A 22,369-nucleotide genomic window follows, 5' to 3' on the forward strand; every position below is an offset into this window, starting at 1 on the left:
AAAGCTCAAGACAAACTTTTTTTTATTAAAAACAGATACAGTACATGACCCAGACTAGAATAAACCACCACGCTGACAGTTGAAGATCACAATTCTATGCTTCGTGAGATCACGGTAAATGTACTGTAAACCTTTATGCCGCGAAGAGTCTGGGGGCTGCACGGGTGTAAAAATACTTTGTCTCACTACAATAGATAATAAATTCTATAGAATCAGTGGCCTTTCCAGACCAACATCCTCACAGGCTCTTCACCGTTTTGGTTTAGACGTCATGAAACATATGCACCTCCTGACTACGACACTTTGAACCTTTGGTTTCAAAGTGACGCATCCAGATCTGTTGGCAAGTTCAAGGAATTCTTACGCCGCATCAAAGGGCAAGAAATTATGAGCAGGCCGTCAGATCTACACACATGGTCCTCCAGACACTAAGTAACAGCTTCGTTAAGGCTGAGGACCGAGTATAACGCGTGGTTCATTATGAGAAACATCCTCCGACAAATGTGTGGCACCTACTTCATGGCAGCTTATTCTGATCCCTTTGTTTGGAAATAATAAACATTTTAAGATGCATACATGCCAAGTTAGCAGCAGAAATGTAGTAAAAATGTTTACAACAGGATGCAGTGGATTGGTTACACTCACTCACACATACACACACTAGTGGAGCACCAATGACCATGTGTTAATACAAAACAGGCCTAGATACGCACTCGCAATAAGCAACGCAACAGAGCAATTAATAAAAGCAAAAATTAAAGAATAAAACCTTTAAAAAATTATAATGCATCACTGACATCGACAGTGTTTAAATTTAAAATACTGTTATTAAAAACAGAACTTGGTACTTGCCCTTGAAATGACACATTTCATGCCATTGTTTTTAGCCATTTGCTAAATGAAATAAATAGCTAAAATCATTTCTCTTTGTTCCTTGGATTATATTAAAATGGAGAAACGTCGCATGCCAACACTTTTTGAATTGAGATAATTTGGCTTGTAACATACAAGTACAGGCTCAGAATTAAAATAGAGGGAGTTCTAACTCCACCACAACAACCGCGAGAACTAGAGTGAGAATAACCACAGAAGGTGTAGCTTATGAAACTCAAAAGAAATGTAACAGATCGTGAAAACATAATTGAGTAAAACTCCTGATGAGCTTTGTGCAAAAACCTGGTGCCACCCTCACCATCAAGATTCGTTTTTACAATACTGCTGACAACGAATCCCCTCGTTTGTCATGTTATACTTGACCTGAACATGAACAAACTCAGAGAAGCAACAAAGAAAAAATGGAAAAAAATGGAAAAAGTAGTGTTAAAAATACAGCTGCATCATATTATCCAAACTGGAAATCACCATGATGTCTTGGCCGACTCTGAAATGATGTAATGTACGAAGTGGAAAAGGTCCAAATCCAGCGCAGCCGTGCCTCGCACTTGGATTTCCTCTCATCTCAGATAATCATCTTCTCCTTTATGGTAAAAACAGTTTCTCGCTTCAAAACAGTTCAGTTCACATGTTCTGGTTTTTCATTGATTTTCACTGTAACAGTCAGGCACGCCAGTGCCTCCACACTGTACCGTCTGCAGAGGTCAAAGTCCAAGTCCGTCATTAAAATTTAAAAAGGAACAGTAAGCCAGCTGTGTTGCCACCGTGTGGCTGGTTCAGGTAGTGAGGCCATCAATGGCTGAGGGAGGGGCTATCTGAGCCCAGCCCTGGAGGTCATCCATTCAAGACCTTGACATAAACTGAAAAATAAAAAGGTGAAGATGTTGGTGATGAAAAACTAGTAGTGATGAAGTCTTGTGAAGGAAAATATCTCAGCAGCTTCAGTGACATCTGGTGGTTTGAAACAGCCAAAGCAAGAGACGACTGATTTCATAAGTTCAGAGGCAGGGAGTTTTCCTTTTACAACTTATTTTAATTACTCCATCAGGTAGCCATTTGCCGAGTAACAAATGGTTCAAATTTCAAGTATTTTCAAGCGCTTCATCCAAAATTCAAGCCCCTTACAAGCCTTGCAAACACAACATTAAATGTTATGTTTAAACATTAGTATTAAGAAATTATGACAGTTTCTCATGCACATGCTTCATTCTCGTCAGCTTCCACTGACTCCCGTTTGCACCGTGTAATGGTGGTCGGTCTGTTGCTCCCACAGAAAATACGCAAGTGTTCTATTTTTGCAAGATGACGGAACACAACGCTTCAATTCAGCAGAATTCAGAATTCAACAGGACAGGAAGTCAAACACTAATACAACATTATTTCTTAACATTGTACTGTAATGACAGTACTGTGTATAAGTTGTCTCTTAAATGTGACACTGTAAATTTAAAACAGCACACTGTATTTTCTGCATTTATTTAAGTATTTATCTGTAATACAAGAAATTAGTTCTACACTGAAATGTATTTTCAGTTAGGGGCCACTGTGCTGCTAGTAAAAAATAGTTAGTCTGGAGTTAGTCCCTGTATGGTATTATTGATGTGCCTCTTTAAGAAGTTGAATTAAAAACAGATGGGTAATTATTGTGGTTTGCCATCATGGCGAGCTGATGGAACTGGATCAATACCTAAGCCTTGAGTTGATTAAAATTCTGCTAACCACACGTGTGCATGGTGGGGTGATGAGGATGAGCATATGTGTCTTACCCCTCTCCTGTAAGTGCACAGCAGGACTGTATGTGCCATGGATGGTCTTTGATGGAGCTCAGGGTGAGGTATTTGGAGATCTCTGCAGCAGACATACAGTCCTTCATATCCTGCTTGTTGGCAAATATCAGCACAGCTGCTTTTCGCAGATCCTGTGGGAGAGGACGCACAACAATGAAACCATAACACCACATCATGGCCTCAAGCTCTGAACAATGTAGCTGCATGAGGTGGCCAAAAATCAATGTCCATTACAAAAACAGTCATTGGTGTGTAGTCTAGTAAAAGGAGATTTTTACCTCATGAGCCAACATCCTGTAGAGCTCCTCTTTAGAGATGGCCAGTCTCTCTCGGTCTGTGCTGTCCACCACCAGGATGATGAACTGCAGAAGAGGACGCAAAAGAAAAATCACACTTGAGTGACCTCCTTTTCAAAAGAGATTTACAGCAGTGAAAAGGCAGCACAGCAGGAGAACAATTCCAGGCCCAGAGACTCACAAAGGCCACTGACGACCGCAACAGTTAATGGCCCGTTTTAAATGACAGAGAGTGACCTCGAATGACAAAACACCAAAGGCCTGTTAACCATGTGATGTGAGAGACAATGTTCAAACCAAGGCAACGACTCAGGAAAGAGACACTTTATACTTTACAATTAAATCAGTCAAAAAAAACATGTCATCTAGCATGAAAGTGACCTATGTGTTACAGGACTGACTAAAAGGGTGAACATGGGTTACTGTGGTAACTACGGAGCCCCTAATAATACTGATTGTGAGTCTATACTAGAACAAATCTTTATGGTTTCTATCTATTTAATTCAAAAACACTTTTTTGAAGATTATGGATCTTTTCAGATCCTGTTTTAACATTTCCCACCACACATAGTCTTAAATACAACATTCCAAACCTGGAGTTAAAAAGCATCATGGATGCCCCTCCTGTGATCACATTTGGCATCTCCACCATTTATTCACAGTACACTAATGACATGATTTTATGATGACTATAAAAAAAAAAAGACAAGAGAAGAGAAGCTTGAGTGAATCAGGCAGCTGTAACATAAAATAAGTCAACTATTAGAGAAAAGGAAATCAGCAAATAGATTAACGTACAAGCGACAATTACTAAATAAAACAAAAACCTGAAACATCAAATCAAATGTTTATGGTGGTGGTGACATAGTGACTGTATTTACTTAATTCCTGGGGATGGATTGTGTAGCTCAGGTATGTGGACACATGCGTCTTCAAACCACCTCGGAATATTGTTTCTGTGATCAGATCCAAGGACACATTCAGGATGGATTAAGTGCTCAGACGCAGTCTTATCTGGACATGATCACATCACCCAGGACAGGTGTGAATACCAGGTCTGACTGAGGTCCAACTTGAACTTGTTTTTAATTAAATTAAACAGAAAACATCTCGAACGTAATTATCCAACAGCAGGGACATTTGATGGTAGCCGGTGAAAGGACACGTATTTATAAAAGACAACTACAAAACAACGAATAACTCAAGACATAACTTGCAAAATGCAAGATCAAAATGCTGAGTGAAAGTAGTTAAATGTCACAATACATTACCATCTAAAAGTAGTTTATCCATAAAAAGGAAAAAACAATACATGCTACAGTCACAGATCAGTTTAACACTAAAATGTAAAGAAGTAAAAGTTGACTGAATTATTTCCAAAAAAAATAATAATAAGCCTATTTTATATAGTTTTTCCTTTGTTGTTTCATGTTTGTGGTACGTTTTACTTTTTTTTTTTATGGCTGCAATGAATAATCAAATAACGAATGACTAAATAAAAGTACAATTATTTTAGTAATGGAATTAACAGTCTTTTTTTTCAAGAAATAAAACCCTGTTTCCAGATTCCACCTTATTAAATGTGAATACTGCGACAGTAAACTGATTCGTTTTGGTTCATGAAAATAAACCGATTGAGGATGTCGTCTTTTTGAGGTCTGTCAAACACAGATTTGTTTTTAATGTTGATGAATCAGCTAACTCATTTCAAGGTTAATATATTCCCCTACTTTCTTTCTTCTCCCTTTTGTTTCTTCAGCAAAACAGTTTGAAAAAGATCTCCCACATCTGCCTCTGCCAGTACTTGCGTTTCCTCGGCCTCTGCCTTCCCCGCACGGCTGACGCTGACCCAAGCTTTGCTTTTCAGGCGGGGCCCCTTTGTAAGAGGCTGACCTCTGACTTGGGTGGTTCCTGCTGGCATCTGTGCTCTGAACAAACACACCAGCTGCCAAGCTCAGGACGAAAACGGCCGGCAGACAAAACGACAGTTCCAGTCGCCTGCTTGGATAAGCGTGTTATTTCTCACCTCCGTATTGGAGTAGTAAGTGTTCCAGGAAGACCGGAGCGACTCCTGCCCTCCAATGTCCCACATAAGGAAGTGGGTGTTCTTCACCACTATCTCCTCCACGTTGCTTCCGATGGTGGGAGATGTATGGACTACCTCGTTCATCAGACTGAATACAACAGAATCATAAAGTGTGAGCTTGTGAGTTTTAGATACTGGAAGAAAGGCGTTATAAAAGAACTTACAATTGATAAAGTATAGTGGTTTTCCCTGCGTTGTCGAGTCCAACAATTATCACCTTGTGCTCTGAAAAACAGACACAGAACATTTCATTAATCTATGTAAATTAGAAAATCACAAAAGCTGCAGTTGTTCATATCTTCAACCTGGAATTAGAATATTATTGTTTTCAAGGTCCAGTGTATAGGATTTTTTGAGGAGCTAAAGTTTCACCATAAAATTCTCCCACAAATCCTACACATTGAATGTTTTTCAATCGTGAAGTGTACGACTGCCCCATCTTGTTTTGAATCTTTGTGCATCACAAATCAAATCCCAGTCGAAAAATACCCTGTCAGAATAATTGCGATTAGCCATTTTCCCAAAATCATAACACTCTAGTTTTCAGTAGAATATTATCAACAAAACATCTAAATTGTCTTCACTGGCAGTCACTGAGTGACTCAGTATGTTTACATGACATTAGGCGAGGGAAAACAAATTATTGTGTTAGTGCAACCAAAACATGTTACTTGGACTGAAATTCTCAACACAACAAGATTTAGAGACATAGTATAGCTTCACATAAGCATTAAGTGAGACCAGAGTCAGACCCAAGCTGGCCTGAGCACAGAAAAAAGGCGAACAAAGAATAAAACACATGACGAGGAGACCAGTTTTTTGCTCTTTAAGCTTTAAGAATTACATTTTTAAAGTTCCTTGATGGTAGGAAAACTCAGAATGGTGCTTATCATGCTAACAAGCTGACATCGCTTCTTAGTGTAGGCAGACAAGCTTCATTCAATCAAATCAATTCTCTGCTAGTCCTTGTAAAATGGGACACGGTGGGACTACTTGGATGTATACTCTCACATAGCACTACTACTTAACTGTGCATGGAAATGGTTTGTTCTTTGAAATTCTGCTTTCAAATTTCTGCCCATTCAAAAATCTAAAGTGTAATACTCCTTTCCTTCCTCCACCGTCCCTGACCTCATTTTACAAGCCTCCCTAAACCTACAGTAAAATCTAACCGCTCGTAAAATCAGCTAGCTAGGCCTTTGAGGAAAGCACAGAGAGAAAACGCCACAGACTTGATGCAGAATCAGAGGTGACACGTACATGCTAAAACATTCCGCTTTAGTGTTTTGACTTTTTCTGCCGTCTGAAACCTCTGGCCGCCAGACAGGAAGGAAGTCTGGTCAGAGGGCTTTGCAGCTCCGACTCTGCGAGTCCCCCATACTGACTTTTGGAGAATGTTGCATATCTATTGCTTCCGTTACGAGGAGCTTCCCCCTGACGATTCTGACAGTACAACAAAACACAAACTGTCCCCATTAACTCAATACCATTCTCTGTGCGTACATATTTACTGCTGTGGGAAAAAATGTTACTCCAGCTCATCTAATCCTGGTGGGATCAGATACATTGCCACGAGCAAATTACAAGACAATATAAATGGATTTGTTAAAGTAAATTACAGACACTGAATGTGCGTAAACACTGAATGTGGGAGTTTCGAAACGTGTTTAACAAACACAGCAGTAAATGTTTGAGAAGACACGGATAAACAAAATTTTGCTATTCCAAAGGAAACTTTTGAGACTTATCTGCTCAAACAAACTTCCAGATGTACATACTCATGTAGAAACATGTACACATGATCCGTGGCATGGCGAGCCTTATCCTGAAATTTTTCAGGCCACTGAGATTCACTCATGTTACACAACTTTCTAAAAGACTGTTATCTTCCTTTTGGTCTCTTAACCAAACACATAACAATATAGAGGGCCATATTGGAACAGTCTATCTGCATTTATACGGTCACTATCTACACTGTTACCATTCAATTCAAAGAGTTTAAGGAAGTCTCTGACTTTTGAGACATCTGTTGTTTTTCATTTTGTTTGTTTGTTCCTTTTTCTGGACCGACTCAGCTGTTACTTCTCTATGCCAGGTTTTTGTTGTAGTCTAGTTTGACTGTTGTTTAGAGTCATTTTAGGTTTCCAACCAAAAACTTCTTGCAAATAAACTTAACTCAAAACAAAACACAAATTTAAAGCGCAATGATATAAATGCAAGGACCAGTGCGTGTGGTTTGATTAGCTGCTCTTCTAACAATTACAGTTAATTACATGTTTTTTTTTACATCAGATCTCAACAGTAATCTCCTTCAGTGAAACGTGACTCCTGGAACAGTAGTGTAATTCCAAATTAGGGAATGGATACAGGACAAAGAGTCCTTCTCTTATAACCTCAGTGGTCAGGTGGAGTGATGAGGGACACAAGTCGAAGTAATTACGCAGGTTGAATTTAAGAAGGTGTCATTTAATTTCAATTACTAAATTGCCAATTATTCTGATAATTAATCAGAGTGGGGGTTTTATTAATTAAACATGCTCTGTGATTTCTCAGCTTCTTAAATGTGAATATTTTATATAGTCTTCTTTGCACCACACAAAGAGATCATTAAGAAATTAATAATTTTGGTTTGTAGACAAAACCAGACATTTGAGAATGTCGTCATTTCATGGTTTGGGAACCACCCATCAACATTTCAAGGATCAAACTAATTAATTAGTTGAGAAAATAATTAACAGATTTAATTAACTCTCTACTGAATACCATCTACTATGCTTATACATAAAACAATTCACACTTAACCCACTTCTCAGTTTTACTTTTTTGACTCATTAAGCTACTTGTTTTCTACATAGAAATTATAGTAGTTTAAGACAACAACAGCTGACCTACTGTTATCTGAAAGTGAAGCAACTTTCCCAATAGATAAAACTAGTATAATCTACATTCCACAGGTTTTCCAGTCACTCGAGGCAAAGTGTATTATAATAAGTGAAAAGTGACTTAAAGCTGTAAATGCTCTTGCAGGCTTATGAGGACTTAGAGTAACTATGTAGGTTGAAAAGCTTACTATGAGTGGGTGCAGTTAATGGGAAGATGTAGTGTAAATGATCTATTACTTTTAGTGCTGCAACTAACAATTTATCATCAACTAATCTTATTATCTTGATGAATTGAGTAATCCTTTGGTCCCAGTGTTTCCCAAACCTGGAAATGATAATGTTCTCAAATGTTTTCTTTTGTCCACAAACCAAATTCTGAAAGTAAGCCAACTTATTTGAGCTGGAACCACCCGTGGAGTTCAGAGACATAGGTCTTTAATGATACTTTAATGATATTGGCTCTCCCCAATAATCATAATTTTGAGTGATACTTCGAGAACTTGGAATAAAAAGTTTGAGAATCACTGCATTAAACAATCCAGATTGCAAATAATTAAGTAACTGCATCCATTTACTCCAAACGACTACAACTTTACTGGCGAGCTCAGTTTCTCCATGATACACATTTATCTGAAGACTCTGAGAAAAGTCTTTGTGTAAATATGGGTGTTTTGACTTGCGACTTAAACAAAGACACACTTCTGAAGATGGAGCAGCGCGAGTCATAAACTCACACTACTCCACTCCTATCTGCTTTAATTATCGAGCTAACGGGCTGGCACTTTATATTATCCGCGACTGAGCAGCTTAACGGACGGTTAGTTAGTTAGTAAGCCTAAACAAAAGTCAGTGACACCCACCTTGGTTACAGAAGAAGCTCCACAGTTTGGCGAATATGAGGCCCATTGTTAAGAAGGTGAACACCGGTGTATGTGTGTGTGTGTGTGTCCGTTCGTTAGCAGCAGTAGCGGCAACAGCAGCACCGAGCCTCTTCTCTCTCCGTCCACACCGTACGATCCGTGGCTGGCTGCGGCTAGCTAACATTAGCTGGAGGAACCCTTATCTGCAAAACACATCGCTGACTGTTTCAACGCGGACTCCATGCGCACCGACAACATCTAATAAAAACAGCCAACAACCGTGACGATAAAACAGCGTAATGTAACACAGAAGTGGCGACTTGTTTTCTGACGTTTAACCGCCTGACAGTGTGCTGTTACAAGCGCAGCTACGTGTTGACCGTCCGACGCTGCTGCTGCTGCTGCTGTAGTCCGGTGCCAAAAGCAACCCAGGCTATAACATTTTCTTCCGGTTACGTAATGACGCATGACGTCGTGACGTTTTATAGTATTCAAAAAATAATCTCTATGTATCAGCAGTCTTGTATAAAGTACCTTAAATGGATACTTAAAAGTACAAGTATCTTACCAGAAAATTACTTTGGCAGATGTTGAAGTCTCTTTTTTAAATAATGTTAACTTAATGTAAACTAAAGTAAAAGTATACTTTTACTTTTACTTTTAATTATACTGATACTTAAAGTATATGACATTTATTGTACTTAAGTATAATTTTTTAAAGAAAAATGGCAGCAGAAATTGTTGTTATTTCAAAATATTTTTGCTAAAACAGAAAAGAAAAAAAAACACCTGTAGGAAATGCTGCCACCTGCTGGACTGACACGCACACACACACACACACACACACACACACTGCTGCTCTCAGCTGTGTATTCATTCCAAATAAAGTCTCAAATTAAATTCACTGCGTTTCGCTGCTTTTTTTCCCCTCAAGGACACTGATATGTGTCATCACTAACATGCAAAAAATTAAATAATAATAATTGACTTTTTCTTATTAATTGCTCTTGGGGCCCCCTGGTGGTCACGGGACCCTAATCAGCCGCTTAGTTCGCTTCTGCCTTGGGCCGGCTCTGGCCTCATCTCTTGTCATATTTGGCTGTGATCACTTTTTTTGTATTCCTCACAGCTCTCCATTAAAACAACCTGCTCCTCTTGGCTGCAGCTCGCAATCGCAGCTCAGGTCTACTCTTCATCTAATAACTGCGCCACCCTGTGGCTAAACATCAGCACTGAATCATAACTTCACAAGTTCTCATTTTCAATGATTAATTTTTTTTTACTTTATTATGCATGATAATAAGTTAGCACGCTACTTTTATTTAGGTCGTTACATGCCACTTCCGCTTCCGGTCTGTCCGCCGTCATATTAATAAATGAGAAACAAAAACGAAAAAAGGAATTTGCAAAAAGCAAATTTGGGCCGTTATTTGGTTTTGTTTTTTTCGTTTTTTGATGCTGAGAGCAAAATCCGTTTTTTCGTATTTTCTTCAATTCAAAAAAGGAAAAGGGGGCGCTGTTTCCGAATGTTCGTATTTCGGTTTGTCAGAAATACGGATTATACTTTATGTACTGCATACTGTATGTATGTGTGTATATACTGTATATGTATATGTATATGTAAGTATATGTATATTGTATGCATAGTTTATTGGTGTATGTTTAATTGAGTTTAATGGATTATTATCTCCATTAAACTTAAAATTGTATCTTAAAAAATAAAAACGATTGGCATTAAAAAAGTAAACCATAAGTGTCACGTGGCCTTGCTGTGATGACGTATGCGGAAGTAGTACTGTAGTAGCAGCACCGGCCATGAGCGAACGTGAGTATTTACAGATTTAACACTGACATTAAACTAAGACTGAAACTGTTTGTTTATCGAATTTCACTTTAACAAAAAGAGGCGTTGATGTGACAACGACGTGAGCGAACCGTGAAGACGTTAAATAGAACATAACGATATGTGTTTTTGCACTCATTCATTTTAAATGATGTGTACTGTATTGTACTGTTATTAATGTATGTTTGTATTTAGGTCAGTAAATAAAGCACGGACTAGCCACCTACTACTACTCACTCTAATATATCGCATCGTAAATCGCAGGTTTTATGAAGTGAAAGGAAAACATACAGACAGTGATAGAAAACACAATGACTGCACTAATTAATGGATGAATGACTCCACTAAATAGTAGGAAATCCTTTCTAATGAGTGAAAGAGAAAGTGCAGAGACAGGAAACAAACATACTGTGACAAAAACATCACTGTAGCTCTGTAGCTCTGTTTATATGAAAATAATTATAAAAATAATAAATAGGTAGACTTTGAGCTGCATATTCAACTACATGTCTGCAGGAAAAAATGAAATAACTGTCAATGGACAATCAATAATACAATAAAATGACATAAAATGATCCAGCACAACACATTTTACAGATGGTTTATGACTAATATTTTGACCAACATTTTTTTTCTTTTACAGGCTGAAGAGTTTTGTCGGGAGCAGACAAAATGTCTGTTTTTCCAGGACTCTCCCTGAAACCTGAAGTGGCCGAGTATCTGAAGAGTGTCTTCGTAAACAAAGAGGTGAGAATTAGTATGAATTAATTTTTTTTTCAAAATAATTGCTCTCTCCTGAAAAATCCTAACATCCTTCATAAAAAAATTATTTTTGACAACTCGACTCCTTTGCAACTTTTCCACCCAAAAAGGCTAATATGAATAGATTTCCATATTTCTATTTGTCGTTTATTTGTAGTGACGCAACACAACAGTATAAATCCAATTTTAAGGCAGCTATATTTAAGCGTTTTCTATCCATCCATCTTCTACTGTGTTTTCCTCCATGTGAGGGTCGCTGGTGCCAATCTCAGCTGACATAAAGTGTGGGAGGAAACCGGAGAACCCGGAGAAAAGCCACACACACACGGGGAGTTTTGTCTCTGAAAAACAGAATAACTTTTTTTGTATGAAGAAAATTCCTCTGCAGGCAGTTTAGACACTAAAAAAGTTTGAGGGAGAAAAACCATAATCATTCTTTGGTAACACTCAAATAAAGTTAGAACGTTAAATATAGAGATCAACCACTGCATGCAACTGTAAGCTCTTGTCAGCTTTTGGCTCATGTGTTTGTTTTGAATGTGATTTTCAGGTTTTAGCTGCAGTCAGTCTTCAGGAGGCGGAGATCCGTTTTCACAGGCTGCTCACATGTCTGTCACACCCGCCTTCACACACATGTGTCCGGGTCAGCACTCATCTGGCCTCGCTGGACGAGATCAGACTCAAGTTAGCAGAAGCGCTGCAAAAGGTGAAAGGAGCACACTAAAAAGTTTAGTTGTGATGTTTTCCGTGTGATCATAATAATTTTAACCAATCACCTCTGTGCTGCTGCTGCTGCTGCTACTGCTACTGCTGCTGTTGTTGTTATTGAAGCAGCAGATGTGTGGCTCATCAGCAGAGGACGTCTCCCTTCAGATTGTTCCTCACCCGAGAATTCCAGATGTGCTGCTGCTTCCTGTCGATGGCCCGAGGTATGTAAGGAAAGCTGGAACAAAGTCACGCTGTTCTCCTCTTTGGAGTAAACACAAAGTGTCCAACTGCAGAGCTGATGTTCCCTCAGGCCAAAAACCACATGGAATTTCCTGGACTGACTACAAAATAAAAAAAAAATATGATGACACCTTCAAAGTGTGGGAGTGAATTTGAACAAATTCAGTTTATCATAACCAATAAAACTGTTGAAATTGTATTTTAAACTACTACTAATAATAGGTATTTTACACAATTTATTTATTGTGCTGTTTTCAAAATCCAGATAAAGTGTTTCATATGCAGCAACTAAACCACAGCATTATCATATTTAAGAGAAAAGCTGTTGGAATAATACAAAACATGTGACATTTCTGTATTTGAAGATCTGAAGAAGAGACTAATGTTTTATATTTTGACGATTTGTCTTCTTACGTCAGCAAAACGTTTCCAACTCTTTAAATCCACACAAATCAGTTTTTATGACTCATCATCATCCATTTGTGTATTAGTCACTGACGGACGGCAGCTACTCAAAAAACGACACTTCCCATGATCCCTCGCTGCTTCCCTACATCAACAAACTAGGTCTTATGATATTGTTTTGATTGAGAGACACCACTAGCAGCAGAAATTACACACTGTGTGTTTAAATTAAACCAACAAAATCAAAATCAGGAGAACGACATCTTTGATGAATATTTTCTATTTTAAATCTAGCTATGTTTGTGATTGTTACTGATGGGTCTGTGAGGGATAAGGTCATCCCACCTATAGTCTGTGTTGACGTGTATGACTTCTCTTTTCTCTCGTGTTGTCAGAGCTGTGAAGCAGCTCAGCTCTGAGGTCGTGGTCGGCGCTCAGTGTGGCAGCGCCGTGCTGAGAGGCGCTCACGTCTTCACACCGGGAATCATCGCCAGCCCGAAGTGTAAGAGTCCGGTGGTTGATGTAAAAAGAAATAAAACATGTTGTTATCTAACACAAGATCTGCCTGGGATGTTTGTTTTTTTTACGTGCAGACATGAAAGCAGGAGACGTGGTTTCTGTTTTCTCCGACCTGGAGGGAAAGTGCACTCGTGGAGCCACGAGTTTCCAGGGGAAGACAGCGTTTGTGGGAAATGGAGTCTCTGAAGTGGAGCGCTCCAGCATCTTCTGCTCAGATAAACCTGCCAAGTAAGTCGATTCTCTACATTTCTGCAGACTGTAAACTGTGCGGGAACCATGTTCTGTCCTGCTTGCCACACTCAGGTGTCACTCAGTCATGATTTTAGTGAAATATGACTCAAAACCAAACTCTGCTTTGATGAATAGATCAGACATCTTTAGAAAAGAAAAGAATATTTTACTCACTGTTTTCTCATATTTTAGAGGTGTCGGCATCCGGATGGTTGAGCCTCTTTACTGGAGTCCTTCCTTTGATGGAGTTCTTCCCAACCTGGCTTTCCTGCAGGTGAAATCAATGTCAGAGTAGTGAAATGCATGCTTGTACCTGTTCATGTCACAAGCTGAATAAAATAACCGGAGTTCCTGTCTGTAGAACCTGCCCTCTGTGGTTGTGGGACACGTCCTTGGGCCTCGCCCTGGCGAACGTATCCTGGATATGTGTGCTGCACCTGGAGGGAAGACCTGCCATATCGCCGCAATCATGGGGGATCAGGTCAGTGTTAAAAATTCAGGTTCAGTTTGAATTCAAAATCCTGCATTTATTTTCACCATAAAGAGAAAACGTCAGCTCTTTAACGAGGGAAAAACAATCATGTAACCGCAGTGAATGTAACCAACTTTCTGTCTCGCGCAGGGCGAGGTCGTGGCCTTGGACAGGATCCGAAATAAGATCGACCGAATCCGTCAAAATGCACAAATGCTGCATTTACAAAGCGTGAAGGTTTATTGCTTCAACAGCACTCAGGCTGTAAGCAGTGACCCCGCACTTCAAACTGAAGGTAGAAAGTCACTTTTGAATATTTATCTGTGATTATCTCTTGATTAAACATGACCACATGTTTATGTTTATATCCCAGGACCTCCTTTTCCTCCTGAGAGTTTCGACCGGGTTTTGCTGGACGCTCCCTGCAGTGGCCTGGGACAGAGGCCCAACATGGCGTGCACCTGGAGTCTCAAGGAGATCTGTTCCTACCAACCTTTGCAGCGCAACTTATTTCATGCTGTAGGTTTTTAAAACACTCACATCCGGGCACTTCTGACATGTTAAATCACTTTTCTGCCACCACTGTGCTGTTGCATTACATTTGTAATGGCTAACTTTGGTCAGTAGGTGGCAGCATTTTATAGTATTTACAGGTAGGTCACATTTTTTTCAAAAGGGAAATCCACATGGAAGTGCAGTGGTTTCCTGGGGAAAGCTGTGACTACACACTACACACAAATTAATGTTGTACCATGTCCATCTCTGTAAATCACTCCTCGGCAATAGCAGCTCTCATATCATTGATTTCCGATGAGAATTTACTGCAGACAAGCTCTATCACTGACTTGGAATTAAACCTGCAATAACTGTTTTTCACCACTTGAGGGCAGCACAGACACGTACTAAACCTAACATTTACATTGTCATCTCAATTCTTATAGTTATGTGCTTGTTTCTTGTTTACATGTCCAGCTGTTTAAAGAGCAACCATTAGTTTATTATTATTTTTAACCTTCAACTAATACAACTGCAGTGGGCTCACTACTGCCCCTTGAGGCTGGAGGTGGAGAACTTGGCTAAAAGACCGTTGTTTTGTTTGTTCATTTAAAAAATATAGAAAGAAATTTGAAAATGAAAAATAATGGATGGTTTTGGTACATGCACATTATGGGAAACCACAGTTTTTGTAGCTTTTAGAATGAGCTTTTTGTATATGTACATTGGACAAGGGTCTTGTTTTAAGGAGGTCGCCAGAGTTTACATACCAAAACTATCCTTTTTGGTATGTAAAGGCCACTGTAGTTTGTGCTTTGGAGAGGGAGGGGTAAGCAAAGGAGTGCTCAAGTCTCACCAGCAGGTGTCACTAACAATACAATCTGGACCTTTTAAAGAAGCCGTTTATTCTTTCAAGCTTCATTTCTTATCTTTTATGTTGTGAACTTAACAATAAAACCATGACTTTTTGTTGCAGGCGGTGCGGCTGTTGAAGAAAGGTGGGGTTCTGGTGTACAGCACCTGCACGGTGACTCTAGCAGAGAATGAGGAGCAGGTAGCCTGGGCCCTCAAGACCTTTCCCTGCCTCACACTTCAGCCACAGGTAAAACAAACTTTTCTCGTCATGTGTTGTGCATGGAGTCACAAATTTACCCAGAGATGTACAGAGCCTCCGCCAATGCTCGCTCTTGTCCTCGTCCCTCTCAGGAGCCTCACATCGGTGGAGAAGGAATGACAGGAGCCGGCCTCCCACCTGAGCAGCTGCGCCTCCTCCAGAGGTTCAGTCCCGAGCTGACGTGGGACCAGACACAAACGACAGCGCCGCTCCACTGCAGAGCCGACAAGGACACTATCGGCTTCTTTATTGCCAAGTTCCTGAAAAACTGACCAGAGGGCACGTTTGTCTGTCACAGCCGGGAATAACAGTGTTTATAATACGACACACTGCCTCTGTGTGTGTGTGCTTTAACAGGCCAGTGTTGACAAAGACACTGTTTACAGCGTCAGCCTCCCAACAGCTGCTCTCTCAAAGTGTGGGCCATATAGGGATAAGCTTTCTAAATACGGAGAGGGAGGGAGAGAGGCAGGCACGTGGGGATGGAGACTGAATGAGTGCTGGCAAATGCAGCAGTGCTGTCGTCGTTATGACAACCGTGACGACACAGCTGCCATGGTGACGGTGGATTCACAGGATCCAAGAGGGTGGATCAGGAAGTAGCAGAAATGGGCCATGAGAGGTAGAAACAATTAGCGCGTGGGACCTTTTCATTAACGCGTTCCGATGCTTCGACGAAAGAAATGATGTCGACGACGACTCCAGTCTGAAAAAGTGCACTCGCCGCAGTGAACATTATCTCATTCAACTGATGAAATGTTGGTCAAAAACTTGAGAAACTGTAATTTGGTAACGAGTCATATATTTTTTTTTTAGCATTTACAAGCAACACAAACTTTAATTCAAGTACAAAAAAATATGCATTTAAATTGTACGTACAGAAGAGTTTACTGTTTGTTTTTCTACGACATGTCTTTCCTATCGGGCCATATTTAATATTATTAAAACTGAATTTTTCAAAAATAATCTCATGCAATCCGAGTTGGTGACAAATGCGTCGCACAGTTATTTCCAAATGTTAGAAATCCTTTTATTTACACGTCAGTGTCCTGCTTATGAATTTTTAAAAAAGTGCATCTTTATGAAGTGAAATGTGTGTCAACATAATGTGAACCCACTTCTTAGTGACACTTAAGATTTTTTATTGTTATCCTATGTTAAACATAAGTAGTAGAAGATGATGCGCTCTTCACTGCAGCACGCAAAAGTTCCCTGTTTACAAACATTAAAAATTCTGAGATGAAATCATCTGCATCCCTGGCAGCGGTTGTTTATCTATTTCTGGAGCAGCAGCAGCAGCTTCCGATTTTAGACGCATCCCCTCGGTATTTCAGTATTGTCATTCATGTCGATGTTGTCATGACGACAGGAGGCAGGGCGGAGAGTCTACCTCAGTCTTTCAGTCAAGTTCCAAAAGGACTATTAATAGTCGCCCTCTGTCTGGATCCTTTGACAAAGCACACAGCAACGACCTCTCCCCCCTCAGCAGGCCTTTGTTGCCAACTTTATTCTTTTTTCTTTTTTTTTACATTTATGCATTATGTACATACACATGTACACGGTTTAAAAATCCTGTCGTGCTACCAACGTAGCATAGAAATGGGAGTGTTTAGAATTACAACTGTCAGGCAAAATCAAGGAGAGGTGGGGTCGGAGGGTTTGAAGTTAGTTTTAAAAAATGTTTTACGATCAAGAAATTAAAGGTCCAGTGTGTAACATGTAGAGGGTTTTATTAGCAGGAGTGTGTGATCACCTTAGAATCAGCCTCTTCTATGTACTTTAGGGAAGGGCCTCGCTTCACGGAGGAAGCCATTTTGTGCCGCCACTTTGCTACAGCGGCCCAAACAGAGGAGTGTCGTCGTCATCCTCTTCTGTTCATCTAGGTCCGGGAGACATGGCTCTCTACAGCCACCTCCGCCAGCTCCTCAGGGGAGGATCCGAAGGTGTTCCCAGGCCAGCCGAGAGATATAATCCCTCCAACGTGTCCTGGGTCGGCCCTGAGGTCTCCGCCCGAAAGGACGTGCCCAAAAACAGACTACAAACTCCTCTCGACGCTGGAGGAGCAGCGGTCCTGGACGTCCGAGCTCTACACCTTATCTCTAAGGCTGAGTCCGGCCACCGTGCAGAGGAAAACTAATTTCAGCCTCCTTTGTATTTTGCGATCTCGTTCTTTCGGTCATTTCTGATTTTAAATTGGAAGCCTACTCCACAAACCAAGTAGAATGACATCGTAGATCAGTGGGAGAGGGGGTTCGAGCTGAGGAGTCCTCTGCTCATTACAACCTACAGTCTCACCAAGAGAGGTTTGGTACGTACAAATTCTTTGGGGTTTTCATTAGGAATAATCCCAAAATAACCGTCCCTCACCATTCCATGTTCCGGCCATCGGGCACAACGTACACCCCGCCTACCTAATTAAAGGTATAGTTCTCAGTCAAAACGCAAGCCTGACCCGGTGATTTACCGTTCCAAACCGTGCCACACCGTACCGTGATGGAAACACGACACAATACTTACACACTGGACCTTTAGCACATGAGTTGTTACATGATTAAAATATCAAACTTTACGTTACTCTTCGTTTTAGTCAGGGGAGTAAAAACATGGCAGAAATACTTAAATAATCTCCTAGTTGACGTTTGCAGTCTCATTTTAATCTTTTTAAAAATCTGAAGGTGAATCCTAATTCGTGAATTATCATGTTGGAAATAAAGTCGCACAACATTCATTTAAAAAAAACAAAACGGGCCAGACCAGAACAGGAGATACCCTTCATGCAGTTTTGTCACGGTTAGTTGCGATTTTATATCAAATTGCTAAACTGTATTAAACCAAAGTTAATCCGTAAAAGTGCAGAATAAAGGGTGTATCAATGTTATCAAAAATGTTTGTGGACCCATACAAAGAGAGAGACAACAGTACTGCATGTAAGGAAGTTGTTGAAGTTATGAGGAAGTTATTGTTGAACTCATTTGTCTCGTAAGGCATGACTAAGGTGCACCTCCAACGAGGCATAAATAGGGAATGAAGGATTCAAAAAAAGGGGAACAAAGCAAATAAAAATAATATAAACTTAAACAGAGTAGTATGACACTTTGGGAAATACTTTTACAAGCTTTGTTGCTGGTGATGAAAACAGCTCTGTGGTCTGTCTGTTAAATATGAAGCGACACGCGGTATAGCCGTTAATAACAGTGAAACAAACACAGACACTGTGTGTGTGTTAGCTTTCAGATGAAGCTCTGTGAAATTCAAAATGTGCCAGTTTATTAGGTACACGCCACGCGAGGCAAACACGTGACACAGTGTCATACGATTGAGAGAAAGATTCTGCTGCATACACAGAGACACGTTTCACTCCTGTGACGTGGACAAAATCATTTAAACTAGGGATGCGCGATATTACCGGCTCGGTATCGGCAGACATTTGCTTTAAAATGTATCATCGGATTTCGTAAACACAACAAGATCTGCCGATATGACCAATGACAACAACATAGCCCGCGACCTCCTTGACTTCCATGCTGGCGCCCTCTATAACTACTATTTTTTCTACATTCATTTATTTTTGCTCAATGAAATAAACTTACATCGACATCTGCTGCGAAACGAGAGGGCAAAATATCAAAGCACTCCCCATAAATCGGCCAAAAGTCCAGTATCGTGCATCCCTAAATTAAACACAACGTGTCAACGTAAAACAATAAACCAGCGGCAGCCTCCCATATTTCAAACCTCTGTCGCACAGGTTAAGCTGATAACTGAAAAGGTAGAGCTGTTAAGACTGCATTCATTTTTGATGTATTTATTATTTTTGGTGTATTTCCCAAATTGCCATTCTTTTAAAAAGAAAAAGACCTCTGCAAATACAGCATCAGACTAACTTGGTTAGTCAACTTAAACTCTTGCAGTCAACCCTAGCAGTAGTCGTCTGAAGGAACATATTCAAGTGGTGGCAAAGCAAAAAAAAATAGAATAAAATAATTAGAATTATAATAATAACAATAATAATAATATTAATTAAAAAAAACTATCAAAATGAAAAAAGAAAATGCTAATCACAGAAAGCACAGCTCAGCACAGAAAACAAATTCTGCTCTTTGTGTCATGCTTTATCCAACACAGGTTTAAAATATGCATATTTAAGAAGATTCATGCATATCCACACATAAACCACGTCTATGCATAGATACACATATATACATATATTTATATTCGTATCTATGTAATCAAAAAATCCTGCCGTTGAGAAAAGATTGAACAGCATTTACAAAGGAAGTGTACATAAATAGGATGCTGTGGTTTCAGGGTATAGCAGCACGATGGGAGAACAGAACGGTCTTTCAAAAAAACCAAAATGGAACTTCAGGGAGGGATTTGGTCCGTCACTGGTGGATATAAGAGTCTCTCACCCACTCCCCTGCATCACCCCTCTTTTTGGGAGCCACCTCCCCCTCTCTGTCCCTGTCCCGGTCATAGCAGTGATGGTGGTGGTCACGAGCCGGCCGGTGGTGGTGGGAGCGCTGCTTGTTGCGCTCGTTATGGTCCTGTTCGCGCTCTTTGGAGCGGTGGTGTCCTGTGCCGTGGCCGGCCTCGTCAGCGCCACCGCGGTGGTGATGGTGGTGGTGGTGATGGTGGTTGTGGTCTCGGTGGGGCAGGGGCTCAAATCGCTGCTGCTGCTGCTGCTGCTGCTGCTGGGGGTGCTCCTCTCCGAGATCCTCATCCTCGTCCTCATCGTCCTCCTCCTCCTCTTCTTCCTCCTCCTCCTCTTCTTGATGGAGGCGCTGAGTGCGTGGCTCAATATAAGCCGAGTCCTTGCTCTCCCGGCTCTCCCGGCTCTCCCGGCTCTCGGGGGTCTCAGAGTCCAGAGTTTCCTGTCGTGAGAGCCCCCGTGCTCGATTGCTGTGGTGGTGGTGGTGGTGATGGTGGTTGTGGTGCTCAGTCCTGGCAGAGGATGTACGGTGGTGAGTGTGCTGGGCTCTCCTGGTTGACTCTGTCCTCAGGGGCCTCTCCTCCCCTTCCTCCTCCTCATCGCCCTCCCCCTCAGCCTCAGCATCGGCATCAGCATCGGCCTGGTCCTGGCTCTGGTGGTGATGGTGGTGGTGATGGTGATGATGGTGCTGGTGGTCTTCTTTTGAACTTTTTCTCTCCGCCGACGCTTTATCCCCCCTCTGCTCGGCGCTGCTTCCCTGAGATGAGTGGAAATTTCACAGGGTCAGTAAAGTGAAACTAAACCAAAGGAAACACCGCAAACACAAAGACAAGGCAAAACTCATGCAGACTAAGGCTACATCCACACTTCTGGATACACCTGGCCGTGGATCAGTGGGTCATCTTCCAACTGGAAGGTCTGGGTTTGATCCCCAGCACTGATGTGTCAAATTGCTCTTAGTGGCTGTAAAATGTGAATCCAAACTTGATAAATACAGAGCGTCCACCCTACCCCACTTTTTTGTGTGTGAAAATGCTGCAGGCTCTGCTCTGTGTCTGAAAACTGCGGGGCAGTTCTAGTCTCTAGTCTCTAGTTCTAGTTTCTGCCTGGACAGGCAGAAACGGTGACACAATGACACAGCTACCTGCAGGTGAATGAAAATTTGTTTTTTTAACACTTACTATCGGCTTAAAAAATTAAAACCTGCTTTTTTTTTTACCCGTTGTTTAGAGTTAGTAATGTTTTCTGTAAGTTTTCGCATACTATCAGCCGTTTATCCACAGAGAAAGCACTAAAACGCTGTGCATGATATGCGACTTCAGGTACTCTGTATGGATGCAGCTTACCTCTGACGCTGAAATGAAACGCAGATTGTTTTAAAGTGACAACATTTCTACACAGAAACATAGCAGTACGGTGTGGATGTAGCCTGACACACAGTGCACGCCACCCTTGCTGATTCTTGAGTGCATTTTCATATGGAGTGCATGTTGAATAGATGCACTTTCAAAGCATGAAATGCCAAAAAACAACATCACACACAAACACACTTGCTTGTCAACCAGCCACTGAAGGTTGGCTGCGGTCCTGGGGGAGACAAACTTCAAAATTAAACGTCTCACCACCCTTGCAAACACACGTGCAAGTTCACTCGGTCTCCTCATCTACATCACTGTTCCCTTCTTTGTCAGTCTTACATGTCCCATTTGTGATGGCAGTGGACAAAGAGAGAGTAAGAGGCGAGAGGTTATAACATGCTGTTTGTGACGGCAACTGAAAACAGCTGGGGTTATTTGTGGTCAGGTCGAGGTGACACGAAAAACATCACATCCAAAATTGTGATTTGGTCATGAAAGTGTGTCATTGTCAAAATTCATGTTAAACGTCAAGAAATAAGTTACATTCCTACAATTGAAATCATGTCGTATCTTTTTCCTACAATACAATTTTTTCCTACGCTCAAATGTTCCTCAGATAAAATACAAATGGCATATGATAAAACCATCGATTTAAAGCACATCTTTAAAAGGTCCAGTGCGTCAAATATATTAAATAGGCCAGGTCTCCGTGTTTTTACAACAGCTCACAATGGACAAACTACACAGGTTTTTCAACACAGTTGAAATACAGAGGGTGAGATGAGGGATTTTCAGCTGCGACATGCAACCTACCCATTGGAGGCTAAATTTCACACACTGTACATTTAAATGAACCGAAAATAAAACCCTAAAATCATCCATAATTCAGTATTTAAGTGCCTGAGAACTACAAAAAAAGCTCCACTCTGTGGACACAAGTGATAATTAATAATTGATTATAAACACACAGACACCTCAGCAGGCA

General features: G+C 40.7%; 3 protein-coding genes across 11 annotated transcripts in view; 1 reads left to right on the forward strand and 2 right to left on the reverse strand.

Moving 5' to 3' along the window:
* Positions 1–5: 5 nt before the first annotated feature.
* Positions 6–9,225, reverse strand: LOC131459663 (ADP-ribosylation factor-like protein 5B). The gene is made up of 6 exons (XM_058629692.1): positions 8,806–9,225; positions 5,228–5,288; positions 5,004–5,151; positions 2,960–3,043; positions 2,661–2,812; positions 6–1,754 (listed from the first exon to the last, which is right to left on the reverse strand). The coding sequence occupies exons 1-6, from the start codon at positions 8,987–8,989 to the stop codon at positions 1,706–1,708; spliced, it is 678 nt and encodes a 225-aa protein (XP_058485675.1). The 5' UTR covers positions 8,990–9,225; the 3' UTR covers positions 6–1,705.
* Positions 9,226–10,577: 1,352 nt separating this feature from the next.
* Positions 10,578–16,794, forward strand: nsun6 (NOP2/Sun RNA methyltransferase 6). Of its 3 annotated transcripts, none has more exons than XM_058628057.1 (12): positions 10,578–10,630; positions 11,292–11,395; positions 11,961–12,116; positions 12,242–12,339; positions 13,159–13,265; positions 13,357–13,510; positions 13,706–13,787; positions 13,875–13,994; positions 14,136–14,280; positions 14,359–14,504; positions 15,457–15,582; positions 15,687–16,794. In XM_058628057.1, the coding sequence occupies exons 2-12, from the start codon at positions 11,321–11,323 to the stop codon at positions 15,864–15,866; spliced, it is 1,389 nt and encodes a 462-aa protein (XP_058484040.1). In that variant the 5' UTR covers positions 10,578–10,630; positions 11,292–11,320; the 3' UTR covers positions 15,867–16,794. The 3 variants fall into 3 exon arrangements, with proteins under 3 accessions (XP_058484040.1, XP_058484048.1, XP_058484056.1); XM_058628065.1 differs by having other exon boundaries at positions 12,245–12,339; XM_058628073.1 differs by having other exon boundaries at positions 12,248–12,339.
* A 2,019-nt stretch (positions 16,795–18,813) lies between these two features.
* cacnb2a (calcium channel, voltage-dependent, beta 2a) overlaps positions 18,814–22,369 on the reverse strand; it is a 58,393-nt gene continuing 54,837 nt past the window's right edge. For all 7 annotated transcript variants that reach the window (XM_058627993.1, XM_058628011.1, XM_058628020.1 and 4 more), the window contains one exon: positions 18,814–20,783. In XM_058627993.1, coding sequence (XP_058483976.1) covers positions 19,980–20,783 — 804 coding nt within the window. In that variant the 3' untranslated portion in view covers positions 18,814–19,979. The remainder of the gene's footprint in view (positions 20,784–22,369) is intronic.

The sequence above is a fragment of the Solea solea genome, chromosome 1, assembly GCF_958295425.1.
Source record: "Solea solea chromosome 1, fSolSol10.1, whole genome shotgun sequence".
Classification (NCBI taxonomy): Eukaryota; Metazoa; Chordata; class Actinopteri; order Pleuronectiformes; family Soleidae; genus Solea; species Solea solea.